This window comes from Pan troglodytes, chromosome 4, assembly GCF_028858775.2.
Source record: "Pan troglodytes isolate AG18354 chromosome 4, NHGRI_mPanTro3-v2.0_pri, whole genome shotgun sequence".
Taxonomy (NCBI): domain Eukaryota; kingdom Metazoa; phylum Chordata; class Mammalia; order Primates; family Hominidae; genus Pan; species Pan troglodytes.
Genome location: NC_072402.2, coordinates 25,286,586 through 25,302,303, shown reverse-complemented (window position 1 = coordinate 25,302,303; position 15,718 = coordinate 25,286,586). Strand labels below are relative to the sequence as shown.

The 15,718-nt window shown below is 38.4% G+C and overlaps 1 protein-coding gene across 10 annotated transcripts in view; it reads left to right on the top strand.

Moving 5' to 3' along the window:
* Positions 1-15,718, top strand: part of ADGRV1 (adhesion G protein-coupled receptor V1) — a 606,362-nt gene that overhangs the window by 286,428 nt on the left and 304,216 nt on the right. For all 10 annotated transcript variants that reach the window (XR_010156862.1, XM_063810270.1, XM_063810268.1 and 7 more), the window contains 4 exons: positions 3,386-3,570; positions 8,015-8,264; positions 8,796-8,935; positions 10,476-10,636. Coding sequence is in view for 9 of the 10 variants with exons in the window: in XM_063810270.1 (XP_063666340.1) it covers positions 3,386-3,570; positions 8,015-8,264; positions 8,796-8,935; positions 10,476-10,636 (736 nt within the window). In the remaining variant the exon portion in view is untranslated. The remainder of the gene's footprint in view (positions 1-3,385; positions 3,571-8,014; positions 8,265-8,795; positions 8,936-10,475; positions 10,637-15,718) is intronic.

Here is a 15,718-nt window from a genome sequence, read left to right as displayed (position 1 = left end):
GTCTGTGAACTGAGTCAGTCCAGGTGGTTGCTTTGGCACAAGCAAGTGGGGAGTGTTGCCAGGCAGTGTAGGGCGGCTGTCAGGAGCACCTCCTAGGCTTCGTGGTCACCAATTGTGTGCGAACACAATTGTGCGCAAACAAAAAGAACAAGTTAGTCATCCTCCTTCTGCCTTAGTTTCCCTAACTGGAAACAAAACAAAGACAATAGGACCTTCCTCACAGGTTGTTGTGAAGAGTAGTTGCTAGAAAGTGCTGAAAACTACAAGGTCCCTGTTCTAACTGAGTATTATAGAAATGGCCTTTTTGTTTCAGTTTTGTGTGCTTTACTAAAAGAAACTTTGTTTTTTTTTAATATGAATGAAAGTGTGGGTAGCCATAGAATCCCTGGATCACAGCCTTTAATTCTTACAATTCTGAACATATTGCTTGGCTGGCTTCTGACATTTCATTTTTAGAAAAGTCGGAAGTTAAACTAAATTTTTGTTTTTCTGTTGGTAATTTTTTTCCTGTCTGGTTTCTGGTATGATTTTTTTTTTTACTCTTGAAATAATATTTTTTAAAATCACCCAAATATATCTGGTGTTGTCTCTTTTTCTAATTTTCCCTAGTATAAAAGCAATCTCTACATTTTTAGACATGAATATTTCTTCAGCATTTTAAGGAGCTGTGTTATTTTTTGCCTCTCTGCCTGCTCTTTTATATATACAATTATATCTTAGGGATTTGTCAAGATTTGTCCTACTAGCCTGTTATCTTTTCTCTGAGTTCTGGGAGATTTTCTTGAGCTTGTTTCCATTTATCATATTCAGTTTGCTTGTTTCAGTATCCAGTGGTTGTGTTCTGTCTCCATTTGTAATTTTTGCATTGCTAAATTTTTATTCTGTGTCTTTTACATTTCCCTGTGGGTTATTCTCCACTCTGCCTTACTATCTGGGAGATGACTGTTCTTATAAATGCCAATCTTGAGCTCTACCATGAGCTTGGAACTGTACTAGATTACAAAGTCATAAAAATGAGGAACATGATCCACTTTCACGATGAGCTTGAAACAGATAAATCATTTCAAGGTTGTCATAAGTTCACTGATAAAGTTACATGTAAGTTACAAAGAGAGTGATAATGTAGGTTGGTAGATGGGGCATAGTCTAAGAATCATAGAGCTTGAAACAGATAAATCATTTCAAGGTTGTCATAAGTTCACTGATAAAGTTACATGCAAGTTACAAAGAGAGTGATAATGTAGGTTGGTAGATGGGGCATAGTGTAAGAATCATAGAGAAAGTGATGACTTTTAGAGTTTGAGGAAGTAATAGGGACTTATCAGAAGGTAATGGAGTAAGTGGCTTCACACCAATGCTTAAATGATAAAGATGTGGTCCTGTGTCCGGAATTGGTGGGTTCTTGGTCTCACTGACTTCAAGAATGAAGCCGTGGACCCTCGCGGTGAGTGTTACAGTTCTTAAAGGCGGCGTGTCTGGAGTTTGTTCCTTCTGAGGTTCGGATGTGTTCAGAGTTTCTTCCTTCTGGTGAGTTTGTGGTCTCGCTGGCTCAGGAGTGAAGCTGCAGACCTTCGCGGTGAGTGTTACAGCTCGTAAAGGCAGCGTGGACCCAAAGAGTGAGCAGTAGCAAGATTTATTGCAAAGAGCGGAAGAACAAAGCTTCCACAGTGCGGAAGGGGACCCGAGCAGGTTGCCGCTGCTGGCTCAGGCAGCCTGCTTTTATTCTCTTATCTGGCCCCACCGACATCCTGCTGATTGGTCCATTTTACAGAGAGCCGATTGGTCTGTTTTACAGAGCGCTGATTGGTCCATTTTGACAGGGTGCTGACTGGTGCGTTTATAATCCCTGAGCTAGACACAAAAGTTCTCCATGTCCCCACTAGATTAGCTAGATACAGAGTGTCAACTGAGCTAGACACAGGGTGCTGATTGGTGTGTTTACAAACCTTGAGCTAGATACAGAGTGCTGATTGGTGTATTTACAATCCCTTAGCTAGACATAAAGGTCTCCAAGTCCCCACCAGATTAACTAGATACAGAGTGCTTATTGGTGCATTCACAAACCCTGAGCTAGACACAGGGTGCTGATTGGTGTGTTTATAAACCTTAAGCTAGATACAGAGTGCCGATTGGTGTATTTACAATCCCTTAGCTAGACATATTCTCCAAGTCCCCACCAGACTCAGGAGCCCAGCTGGCTTCACCCAGTGGATCCTGCACCAGGGCTGCAGGTGGAGCTGCCTGCCAGTCCTGCGCCATGTGCCCACACTCCTCAGCCCTTGGGCGGTTGATGGGACTGGGTGCCCTGGAGCAGGGGGAGGTGCTTGTCGGGGAGGCTTGGGCTGCTCAGGAGCCCACGGTGGTGGGGGGAGGCTCAGGCATGGTGGGCTGCAGGTCCCGAGCCCTGCCCCGCAGGGAGGCAGCTAAGGCCCGGCGAGAAGTCGAGCACAGCAGCTGCTGGCCAAGGTGCTAAGCCCCTCACTGCCCAGGGCTGGCAGGGCTGGCTGGCCGCTGAGTGCGGGGCCCGCTGAGCCCATGCCCACCCGGAACTCACGCTGGCCCTGGTTCCTGCCCTGGTTCCCGCCTCTCCCTCCACACCTCCCTGCAAGCTGAGGGAGCCGGTTCCAGCCTCGGCCAGCCCAGAAAGGGGCTCCCACAGTGCAGCGGTGGGCTGAAGGGCTCCTCAAGCGCGGCCAGAGTGGGCACCAAGGCCGAGGAGGCACCGAGAGTGAGCGAGGGCTGTGAGGGCTGCCAGCACGCTGTCACCTCTCAGTCCCCCGTCATTTTGGATTTTTCCTCCTTTTTTCCCCTGTTTCTCAAAAAAACAAATAACCCAGTTTTTTTTAGTAGGAAGGGTCATACTTATTGAAAAAGGCAAAAGTTTTTGACTAATCTTGAAAAGGATTTTCTCATTTGGTGCTTTAAATATTTAGTGATTATGGTAGCTTCTGTTTACTGGAAAAAAATAATTTTGCCACTATTATAAACAAATATTCTTGAGGTATTTATTTCCTTATTTGTTGGTCAAAAGAATAAGAATCCCTGGGGTAGATGTAAAAGTGAGACTAATTTTAACTCATGATGTTAATTATTGTAGTTAAAATTAAATAATCTGTGCAGGCATTTAGGACTTTATCTAATGATTAAGTAGAAAATATTTTGGTGATTATGCCTTTTCTTTATAGATGATTACTTATGCCTTTTCAACTGCAAATATATATATTTGAAATATAATTTTGATACCAATTTCTCTTAAGTTTTCATAGGTTTATCCTTACTAATGTTAATAACTATTAATAAGGAACACACACACATATATGTATAGCATATAATTTAAGAAATTTATTTTTATAGATATATTTTTATACTTAGATTCTTTTTCCAGATAACTACTGAAGGAAAAATTCAAGCTTTCAGTGTTGCCAGCCGAACTCTTTTCTATGAGATTCTTTGTTCTCTTATTAACCCAAAGCGCAAGGACACTAGGGGATTCAGTCACTTTGCTGAAGTGACTGAGAATTTTGCCTTTTCTCTGCTGACTAATGTTACTTGCGGCTCTCCTGGTGAAAAGTAAGTATCTTTTAATATATTAGCAGTACCTTTTATGCATTTTTTTCACTGTTTACAAAGCAATATGTAATGCAAAATGACATTTAGATGATGTAACTAAGAATGATACAGTCAATGCATTGTACCACTTGGAAAGTTGAAGTTAATTATTTGAAGGAAACATAGCAGGTACATCAAAAAAATAAATGTATACTGTCAACAATATATTCCACTTATTTTGAAGTGTTTTTTGAAAATAACAAAAGCCTTACTGTTTACTCTTATTTATTTAATGAGTGAAAGATACATTCTGAATAGAAAAAAAAAGAGAGATTACAGCCTTTAGGAGTGTTTTGATGTGTTATTAATTGTGCTTTCCCCAATCACAAACAACTGTGATTGTTTTGTCCATCTGGAGACAACTCTCAGACTGTTGTTGAACTTCAGACTAGTTGTCGGAAAGCTAGCAAGAGGAAAAGGAAAAAATAAAATGTGGCTCATGTTCATTATTAACTACATAATTAATTTTATAACTGTATGTTAACATACCTCTATGCTATAGGTACTATACTAATTACCTCTATATTAACTATATATATATTTTTTTAGATGGAGTTTCGCTCTTGTCGCCCAGGCTGGAGTGCAATGGCGGGGTCTTGGCTCACTTCAACCTCCGCCTCCTAGGCTTGGGTGATTCTCTCACCTCAACCTCCCTAATAGCTGGGACCAGAGGCGTGCACCACCACACCTGGCTTATTTTTGTATTTTTTGTAGAGACAGAATTTCACCATGTTGCTCAGGCTGGTCTTGAACTCCTGGGCTCAAGCGATCCACCTGTCTTGGCTTCCCAAAATGCTGGGATTACAAGCGTGAGCCACTGTGCCCAGCCCAATGTTAGTTCCTAGGTCACAAGACATACGAAGTTCAAAGAGATAGTCAATCCAGATAGAAAAAAGTTATAAGAACAAGGAATAAAATAATAATGATACAAATGATATTAATTATACCTCTGCTATAGTCCTGACATTGATTTAAATTGAACAATATCGATTGCCTTTGTTAATAGGTAAAAACAGTATAATGAAATTTCCATGTGGTTCAACCTAATCCTTGCTAAAAGTTGTGCATATTATTTTGTCCTTACAGAGATCATTTTAAGTAGCTATTCAGGATTTGAGTGAGGGCTTTTAATACCCCTATTTACAGATGTAGACACTAAGGCTAGAAATCTTACACAGCTTGCCAAGGGTCACACAATTAGTTCATGGAGAGGCCTGGACTCAACCCCAGACTTACTTGAGTCTACAGCCCCTGCTGGACACCTGTGGTCAGAACAGATTGTAACCACCTACTTCATAGCAAAATCTGCCCCCTCCAGCCCCATGGCTCTGAAGTGCCCTATACTTTCATCCCACATCAGTGCTAGGGTGTGACTTGAGGTAAAGGTATAGAATCAACATATCCCTATACTCTACTCTTCCTTTAATTTTGATGAGTGAGTCCTGGAAATTGAGGTTTTCTTAATGTGCAAAATCAGAAAAGCCTCACATGGGGCTTTTGAAAGGATTCTCCAATCCTCACCACTGCTCCTAAATGTCCATCTGAGACCAATGATTAACAGTTCAGCTCCTTAGTGCCTCTTATAAATGTCTCTAATGCTGTCTTCAGAAACCTCTGAAATGGATCATTTATTTGCTTCAAGTAAGTTTGCACTAAGTCAGGCCACAGTATGCATTTGTGTGTGTGTGTAGTCAAGAATACCTGTTATTGTTTTCCCCTGTTGAACTATGTTCAACTATTTTGTTCAATGAAATCAAGCAGTTCATAGCTTTGCAATCCCCACAATCTCATTCTTCTTTTCCCTTTTCCCTGTATCTCTATAAGATCACCAGCATGTTAAAATCACAAGGTTGTCTTAGATGTGAACCATCTACCTTGCTGTGCATGTTGAGTCCCATATCTATGCCTTCAAGGGCCCAGTGAAAACTCAAGAGCTTATAAGATGCACAGAAAGAGTGGCCTTTTCTGTTTTGTTGAATGCTGTATTCACCGGGCCTAGAACAATGTCTGGTATGTGGTGGATTTTCAATGGTTACAATAAAATGAGGGAGTAGAATGAGTAAATGAATCAACATGTTTTCTGCCATACGCTTCCACTAAATAGACTTACCTTTTCTTTTGAGTTGTCCAGGAAGAGGAAACAGCATGTACAATGGCAGTCAGGCAAGAATTAGCATGGTATGTTTGGGGAGCTCATCAGTTTGTTAAAGATTGAACATGGAGTAAGCTAGGTAGGGTGTGTGTGTGTGTGTGTGTGTGTGTGTGTGAGAGAGAGAGAGAGAGAGAGAGAATGAATCTGACTTTGGATTTTAGAGACATTATGTTGAGAAGAGTGTTAAAGGTTAGAGAATAGGGCAAATAAAGAAATAGGAAAACCACAAAGGGGATTACTGTTCAGGTAAAAGAAAATGAGGACTGAAATTAAGGCAGGGACATGGGAGGGTGGTACCTTGAAAACAATTAGGTGGTAGAATTAATATGAAGATGACAAATTGAACACAGAAAATAAGAGAGAGATCAAGACTAGTTTGTTTACTCAGGAAGCCCTAAAGATGCTGAACATTCTGATATGCATTATTTATACATTGTCTTGAGCAATATTAAGGGAGTCTGCTGAGAGTTAAGCATTTGGGGAGTGAGCAAGGATATTGAGGAGAATGACGGAATCTAGAACAATCACTTGGAAGCCAAGTAAAAATAATGCCAGGTGGCACTGAGGGTCCAACTGAGGTTGGTCACTGTGAATTTGCAGTGGTGCCAATCTACATGTCAATGTGGGAGTTTTCCCCCTCATATCAACTTAGGTATAAAGCAGACTGTGGGATTGATCAAGGTGAATGCATTTGAGGGACATAGGTGTCATAGGATAAAGTGTCAGGGAAATTATGGTTATCAGCAAATAGAAGGTGTCAGGAATTTGTTATGCTTGCATCAAGCTTAGGAAGAGTCACTGCATGTGGTGATGTTCTTAGTTTGCCAAGATAACAGAGTCCCTGACTGGACTGAGTCTCAGTAGATGACAAAGGGTGGGAGGGGAAAAGGGATGTGGAGTCATGTGTTTGAGGTTCACTGGTCTCTTCCACATTGTATCTGGTCAGGGAGTCTGCAGTGACACCTTTTAGGCTGAGAGTCACCATTGAAGATGTGGTGACTTCAGATTAAAAGATGAGATTTTGACAAGTTATGGTGGAGGTGGAGGTATGTGAGGTCCATACAAATTGAGGTGTTTCAATAGGAGACGTGGACAAAGGACCTAGAGCCCCAGGTGAATAAGTGGATTCAATTCAGGTATTTGAAGGCACCAATTCAAATAGGGTAGCTGAGGTTACAGAGGAGATTTTTTGTAGAGAGGATGTATCACTACATGAAAAAGTTGGCCCTTACTCTTTCTTTTCCTGACTCAGTTTAAAATTCTCTGCTCCATTTCCTACATCTGGGGTCTTGACAAGATATCATGTAAATCTACGATGTAGTTGTACATACTCTACATCTGTTGTGACATATATAACTTTTAACATTTAATGCATAAATCTTATCCCAACATTCTAATATTCTCTCAACTTTTCCTGGCAGGTTTAAGATCTGATTTATCTGTGTGTCTCCTGATTGTTTGCAAACATGATGGGTCAGCCAACAGGATGCATCTGATTCTCTGGGGGACTGGTTACAAATATAAATTCCTAGAACCCCTAATCCCCTCCTTCAGTAGGGATTCTGATTTAGTAAATCTGTGATGTAATCTAGAAATCTGTACTTTAAAGCAAACTTCCAAGTAATTTCAATGCACACTGAGGTTTAGAAGCAATTTCACTGAGTCCAGGCTCTTATTATGCCTAGTAGATCTTCAAAACAGACTTGTTAAGTGAAAAAAGATCACTGTTCAGTGCTGTTTCTCTTATCAGTCAAATAAGATTATATTAGGCAGGCTCTGGTGGATTAGAAAGGCATGAGGTAAACTCTTGTTGAAAACATGGGCCTGGATATATAAGGTTTATGATGTTCTTAAATAAAGTGAAGGGCTTTAGCTCAGTGGGGGGACATGCTTTTCTCAACCTATTCCAGCAATGCTGATGTGACTAACATAGAAAAGCACACTTTTAAAGCCACAGATTTCATCTTTATGGCCACAGATTTCATCTTGATATCCATAAAACAGTTTTCAAAAACCCGTGTTTTAGGTTACTAGGAGGATCAAGCAAGAGGATGCAGAAAATTCTGTGCAAAAAATCATGACAATTATCCACAAAAGAACTGAAGGCACATTCTATCTACTGCTTCTGGGTTTGTTGTGTTATTGTTATACATGAAGAATAGAATCCAAGTGTAATGCACTTTAACAAATATAAGTGGATATATGTATTCAAATACATGCCATTTTTACAGACCCTTTGCTTTTCTGTTGTAGAAGCAAAACCATCCTTGATAGTTGCCCATATTTGTCAATATTGGCTCTTCACTGGTATCCTCAGCAAATCAATGGACACAAGTTTGAAGGAAAGGAAGGAGATTACATTCAAATTCCAGAGAAGCTACTGGATGTCCAGGATGCAGAAATAATGGCTGGGAAAAGTACATGTAAATTAGTCCAGTTTACAGAGTATAGCAGCCAACAGTGGTTTATAAGTGGAAACAATCTTCCTACCCTAAAAAATAAGGTAATCTTTCATTCAAAACACTTATGTGGTTGGAATCTGATTTATTTCTTTAGCAGGCACACTTGGAATGCATTTGTTTGATCACAGTTTTGGTAAGTGCTACACATGGTGAACTACTATGAAATGTGTTCCATCTTTATGAACTATTTGTAGAAAGTTTAGTTTCTAAATGAGTTGGAAATATATCCTTCATGTTTTGAGTAAAATACATATTATATATGTGGGGAAAGTAAAAAATATATAGCTTTAACTAATATACTATTACGTACTTAACTTTTAATGAAGTCATCCAGTTAGAGTCAAAGTGAGTGTTGTCAGCTGAAGACTGCTGAATGGCTAAGGCGGGGTAGAAAGGGCACAATGGAAAACCAATCGGACGTCCTGCATGCATAAGTGAGCTAAATACTAACAGTGAGAGAAAACAAATGACTGTAGCTACTAGAAAAATGAAGTCAAGTTCAGGGTAAGAGACTCAGTCATTACACCAATTGTAAAACATCATTATATGTTCTGTTGTTTTTGACATTCTAGGTATTATCTTTGAGTGTGAAAGGTCAGAGTTCACAACTCCTGACTAATGACAATGAGGTTCTCTACAGGATTTATGCTGCTGAGCCTAGAATTATTCCTCAGACATCTCTGTGTCTCCTTTGGAATCAGGCTGCTGCAAGGTACTTATTAATAAAATAAAAAAATCAGAATTTGGTCCTTCCCCATTTCGGTACCACTGAGCCTAATGTTTTGTACTGAGCATAGATGGTGGCCCCAGATGACATTAGACTGGAAAATAACCTCCACAATAAATAAGAGGAAGCAGCATAGGAAATGGTCTAGTATTGTTCTGATGGCAAATGCAGCCCAGCATTTCAATATGTGTGTAGCACATTATTTACTTCTTCATTTTTACTACTTTCATGGGATGTGGCGTGAGTTCTGCTCAATTCTGATAACCTTGAAGTTACTAGTAAATTTATTGGGCAGGAAAGAAATTCCTTCTTTTACCCTTTCCATCTGGGCTTGTGGTTCTGGAAACTGATGCCTTGTGTTTAAGAAGAATCAGCAGGAATTTATAATTCTAGTCCACATGGCTTGAAGTACATTTTGAGATTAAATCCATGGACACAAATGGGAAGGAAAGAATGATTCTTTTTTTGAATCTCCTCGGCCTCAGGCCTCAAATTTCTGAGCAGTTACAGTCACTAGGAGCTCAGTCAGTGCTGCAGGATCAGGCAGTGCTGGCCTAGAAGGGTCTAGGGTTCCTGTCAGCCACTTGATTTTGTTTATTACTGAATTTCAGCCACGCAAACTAAAATTCTAAATAGGTTTAATACAATAGCTTAGTTTGGTAACCAACTTTCCTCAAAAACACTGAAATTTCTGCTTTCTTTCTCTTAAAAAAATTCCACTTGAAATTTCTTCCTAGGTTTAAAACAAATCTTAAACCTAATAAATAGAAATACTCTGAAATCTTCAATATATAATTAATAATGAATGTTTCAAGCTGCATCTGGAGTTTGGGTAAGGAAGTTTTAGGTCCTTAAAAAAGTAAAGAAATTAAGAGGCATTTTAAGGGAAGAGGCTCAAGCGATAGTCACTGAGGAAGGCTCAGAAGGCTTGGCATCAGATGCAATGTTTGCTAAAATTATGACATGGTTTTTCTGCTAAATTAGCCAGAATTCATAAAGGAAACACTTTTAAGAACCTTAGAAAACATACACATAAGTCACTCCAAAGTAGAAAAAAATTGAGGAAGAAATCTTAGATAACCATACAAGTAATTTATGTGGTTCAAAATACAAGGACTTGTGGAAGAAAAAAAACAAGGAAGAGTAAACACATATCACAGCCATGTTGTTCTTGTGTGAGTTTTGAATGGTAGAGAAGAGTGCCTTCTATTGAGCATGTCGGGTAGGTTTGCTAGATTAGGTAGGAATTTGTACTGCCCTGTTGAGAGGACAAGCTCCTTTGGTACCAGGAATGCCTTCAAAGCTTTGGTTGGTATTTAGGCTGCTTCTTAAGACATCCTGTGGAATCCGTTGTGTCATGTCCTGGACAAGATGTTCCCTTCACTGTTTCTTCTTGAAAATGTGGTCTACTTAAGTCTTGAGCAAAGAACACTTAATTTCAGTAAGCTTTTTTTTCTTTAAAAGCCATCTCAACACCTTCAGTATTGATGAAAGAGGAAAAATGACTATTGTGTTTTTGCCCTAGCTGGTTGTCTGACAGTCAGTTTTGCAAAGTGGTTGAGGAAACTGCAGACTATGTGGAATGTGCCTGTTCACACATGTCTGTGTATGCTGTCTATGCTCAGACTGACAACTTGTCTTCATACAATGAAGCCTTCTTCACTTCTGGATTTATATGTATCTCAGGTCAGTGACAGTATTTTTGAATCAATGGTTATAAATATTTATGAAAATGAAAGTCTGTTTTCCCATAATCCTTTTACGTATGCAAGATGCAAACATACCGTAATTCATCAGCACTAGAAGAATACAAACTTTTTCGTTGTCTTAGTCATTAATTCATTCAACAAATATTTATGGAGGGCCATCTCTGTACTGAGGATACAGTAAAGAATGAGACAGTTTCACCCCATAAAGAATATGTAATACAGTGTAGGATAGAAGCTAGATAATAGGTAAGGAAAGGCTATAGTTTACAGTACCATGGTTTAGAGGGCAGGTACTGCAGTTACAATGTGAGGACTATGTGAGATATTAAATAATACATACAAAGAATTTTCAAAAAAATACATGCAAAGAATTTTGTGCTTTTATTGTTTTTAAAGCTACCTCATGGGTAGATTTTGTATTCTACAACTTAAGAGTTGTGAATATGCCAACCACTGTGTTAAAAAATAAATCATCTTTCACATTCCACATCTAGGCCTCATATTTGGCAGTAAGAAGAAATTAAATTGTATTAATGTCTGTCAAACTATTTACCCAACAACTTAACAATAGAAGTATTATTATTTGCTGTATTAATTATATGGTCGGGCATCTGAGAATTCCTTAAACTATAATTCTATACCCCACCCTCACCCATTCTGTGCCCTGATTCTCTTCTTTCAGCCCCACAACTTTTTCTATGAACAAGGTGCTATACAGTGAATTAAATTAAGAGCTGGGCATAGGGTAATGGTTAAAAAATGCAAACTTTGGAGCCAGACTGCTTGGGTTCAAATCCTAATTATGCTGTTAGCTAGTTGTGGGACCTGGATCAAATTACTTAGTTTCTCTGTACTTCATTTTTCCCACCCATGATATTTGATTATAAATTGTGTCTATGTAACAGGGTGATAAATATATGAAGTCAGACATTTCTAACATTCTGCTTTAGTGATATTTTGTCTGTAAATGTGATTATTATTGAATGCATATCTCTTGTATTTGGTATGCAAACAGTCTCTCTAATAGTCATTATCTTTTAGGAAGTTTTTCTGGAGATAGAATCAAGTAATTAATTACTATTCTTTGTTCTGGTTGCCAGTCTTTCCAATATAACTTTATTTTATATAGTTATAAATTTTCTTTAATGTATTTTAATTCTGAACCTAACTTCAATTCAATAGCAAGATAATAACTTCTTATTCTTAATATCTTTCATAAAGGATGACATTTCTTATGTAATAGAATCTTCTAGGTCCACATAGTTCCAAAATCAGATGGAGACATCCTATTTTACTTTTATGCTAATGTATTTAAAGAGCAAAGAAATTTTATAGAATGATGAAATAAAATCAAAAGATATAATGTTGAAATACAATCTAGATGTCATTTTACATGTTTCCATAGAGGCATAGGTTTATGTGCTGCTATGACCCACAAAATCCCTTGCTTGTTCCCAAAGACTGAATATCAAAAAAAAAAAGGAGTTTTAAAAACTAAAGAGAGAATGTTATCCTGATTTTATAGAAAACTAGTAGGACTGAATATAATGAGTTTCCTGGAGAATCATTAATAAATACCTGTATATCTTCTCTGCAACTTACTCTAGAAAAGGCTACATGGATTTGCTCATGTATTTGAGAATCAACACCTAAATGTTAGTATCTGCTTTTATCACTTTTGACTTGGAGTCATATTTGAAATTATTTTATTCTCTCTGTCCATGTCATATTGTTATGTAATTGCATGTTCTGTCGATAAGGAGACACAAAGTCTTGTCTTTGTACCTCAGTTTCAGCTCATCCCTCAGGGCTGGATGAATTCCCATCCCTCTGATGGATCCCCAGGAACCAGAAAAGAGAATTTTATATATCTTACATACATATTCTTTATATATCTTATATACATGTTCTATAATTTAGGTCAAGACACATTGAATATCACTCTGAACTTGATAGAACTTGGCTAGTACTTTTCCTGAAATACGGCAGTATACAATTAGACAGGAATTTAACCTTTTTTTAAAAAAACAGAGTAGATCACAATGTATCGGTACCAATTCTAGTTTGCAGTTCTATTTACTATACTAGAGCAGAACTACCCAAATGATCAAAGTGTGTCAAATAGTTGTAGAGGCCAAAAAGCTTACCACTTCTCAGCTTAGAAAGATGAAAGAAAAGGGCATATACCTGTGACTTAAAATTGTAAACTAGTTTGCCAACTATCAGAAAATTAAACAAAGATCATTCCTTGAGGTTAAAATGAAGGGACAAATCATCCATTGCTGTGGGCATTAGAGTGCAGCATTATGGAACTCAACACAAAGATGGCTTGGGAGAAATATAACAAAATAATTACATAATAAAGCCATAATTTTGTAGTATAATTATTAAGAAACTTCAGCATGGTTTGAGATACACATTGCTATTTTGAGGATGTCAAGGAAGCCTACTCTGCCTTCCCATAACTCTTTTGATATTGTACTATCAAAGATAAGGCTATTGGTTATGCTACTGCATTGAGTTTGACTCTGAATACAAGTCTTATAGTCTTGTAATCTTTTTTTTTTGAGACAGAGCACCACCACACTTGGCAAATTTTTGTATTTTTTATAGAGATAGGGTTTTGCCATGCTGCCCAGGCTGGTCTCAAACTCCTGGACTCAAGCGATCTTTCCACCTCACCCTCCCAAAGTGCTGGGATTACAAGTGTGAACCACCATGCCTGGCCAATATGGACATATTATTTGGGATGAATTTGGCTACAAGTAACAGATGATGACTCAAAGATATCTTAAACAAATAGATTTAGTTCCCAGATTAACTAATTCAGTGCCTTAATGGTGTTGTCAGCAGCCCAGGCTCTTCTCTTTTTATCCTCAAGGATTTTTTTCCCTCAGCTTTGTTTGTACATGGTCTTAAGTTGGCTCTAGCAACTCTAAGCATCACACTAGCAATGTCCAGGCTTGCCAGGGGAAAAGCTCTTATTTGAGTCCAGTTTTAACAGCAGTGAGAACTTTCTAAAAAGCCACCCAAAATGTTTTCCCTTGTGTCTTTTTGATCAGAATTATATTCTGTGTGCTTTCATAATTAGTCTGTGTCTTGGAGAAGATCCAGATAGAAATGCAGAGAGACAAGCACTGAAAGAGCAGCAAGGATTTATCTTTCCGAACATTGCCCAGCAGTCCCTGACATATACTAGTTCATTGGTTGTTTTGTAGAGATGGTGGGAGTGAGGCAAGTGGGCGCAGGAGTTCCTACTATATTGCTTAGGCTGGTCTCTAAAACTTCTGGCCTCAAGCGATCCTCCTGCCTGAATCTCCTAAAGTGCTTGAGTTACAGCTGTGAGTCACCACACCAGCCTGACATACAGGAGGTTTTAATAGATATTGGTTAAGTAAATAAATACACAGTATTGATCTGATGATATCCTCCAATAATGAGATGTATTTTTGCTATGTGTCAAGTTCATACTTTCAAGTGCCATACCATATTTTTCTAGCCATTTTTAATAAAAATTATTTTATTTATTTATTTTGAGATGGTGTCTCTCTCTGTCGCCCAGGCTGGAGTGCAGTGATGTGATCTCGGCTCATTGCAACTTCCGCCTTCTGGGCTCAAGCGAGTCTCCTGCCTCAGCCTCCTGGGTAGCTGGGATTACAGGCACCGTGCCGGGATAATTTAAAAAATTATTTTAAAATATGGCATATTCTTTCTTGCCTTCACTTAGGATAGTTTAACACAACACTCTCCAATAGAGTTTTCCAGGTCGACGGGGATATTTTACACTGTCTAGTGTGGTAGCCACTAGTCACCAGTGGTGCCTGAGCCCTTGAAATATGGCTTATACAAGTGCAAAGATGAATTTTTAAGTCTATTTCATTTTAATTAATGAAAATTTAAATTTAAGGCTGGGTGCTGTGGCTCATGCCTTTAATCTCAGCACTTTGGGAGGCCAGGAGTTCGAGACCAGCCTGGGCAACATAGCGAGACCCTGTCTGTACAAAAAGTAAAAAAAAAAAAAAAAAAAAAAATTAGCCAAACATGATGGCACATGCTGTAGTCCCAGCTACTCAGGTGGCTGAGACAGGAGGATTGCTTGAGCTCAGGAGTTCAAGGCTGCAGTGAGCTATGACCATGCCATTGCACTCCAGCCTGGGAGACTGAGCAAGACCCTGTCTCTTAAAAAATAATAATAATAATAATGAAAATTTAAACTTAAATACCCACATGTGACTAGTGGCTATTGTATTGAACAGCGTTAAGTTCAACCACCCTGTTTATCTGGAGGCTAGTCTCCTGGCAACCTCACCACTCTAGAATAACTCCTTTCCCCAACTTTTATACTGTAAAATGCTTGGTACTGACTTTTGTTCATACTAGAAATCTTTTTTTTTTGAGATGGAGTTTCGCTCTTGTTGCCCAGGCTGGAGTGCAATGGCACGATCTCAGTTCATTGTAACCTCCACCTCCAGGGTTCAAGCACTTCTCCTGCCTCAGCCTCTTGAGTAGCTGGGATTACAGGTGCCCGCCACCATGCCCGGCTAATATTGTATTTTTGGTAGAGACGGGGTTTTGTGCCTTTAGCTTATTAGTAGCAGTAACCAAAAGGCATTATGCTGAGAAGAGAGTTGCAGAAACATGGGAATCAATAGTGATAAGCAACAAAAAGTACAAAAAGTGACAAGCACAGCAGTTAGGTTGATGCAAAAGTAATTGCAGTTTTTGAAATTAAAATTAATTAAAATTGTTGCCAAAACCATCATTATTTTTGCACCAATCTAATACATTAGGTTATATAATAAAAAAAAAGCCTAAGCTAAAAAGCTAATAGTGGATTTAATAATGAAATAATGATAATTTGGTTTTATTTGGATTTATCTGTAGAGAAGGCAGACAGATAAACAGACAATTTGTAAATATTTTAAGGAAAATTTCATGAGAAAACATACTAATACTTGTCTTGTGAAAGAGTAAACTTATTTGGAAAGTATCTCTCATTCTTAAGTGATGCCAAATAATAAAGATGTTTATAAACATATGTAATGTATATATGTAATTT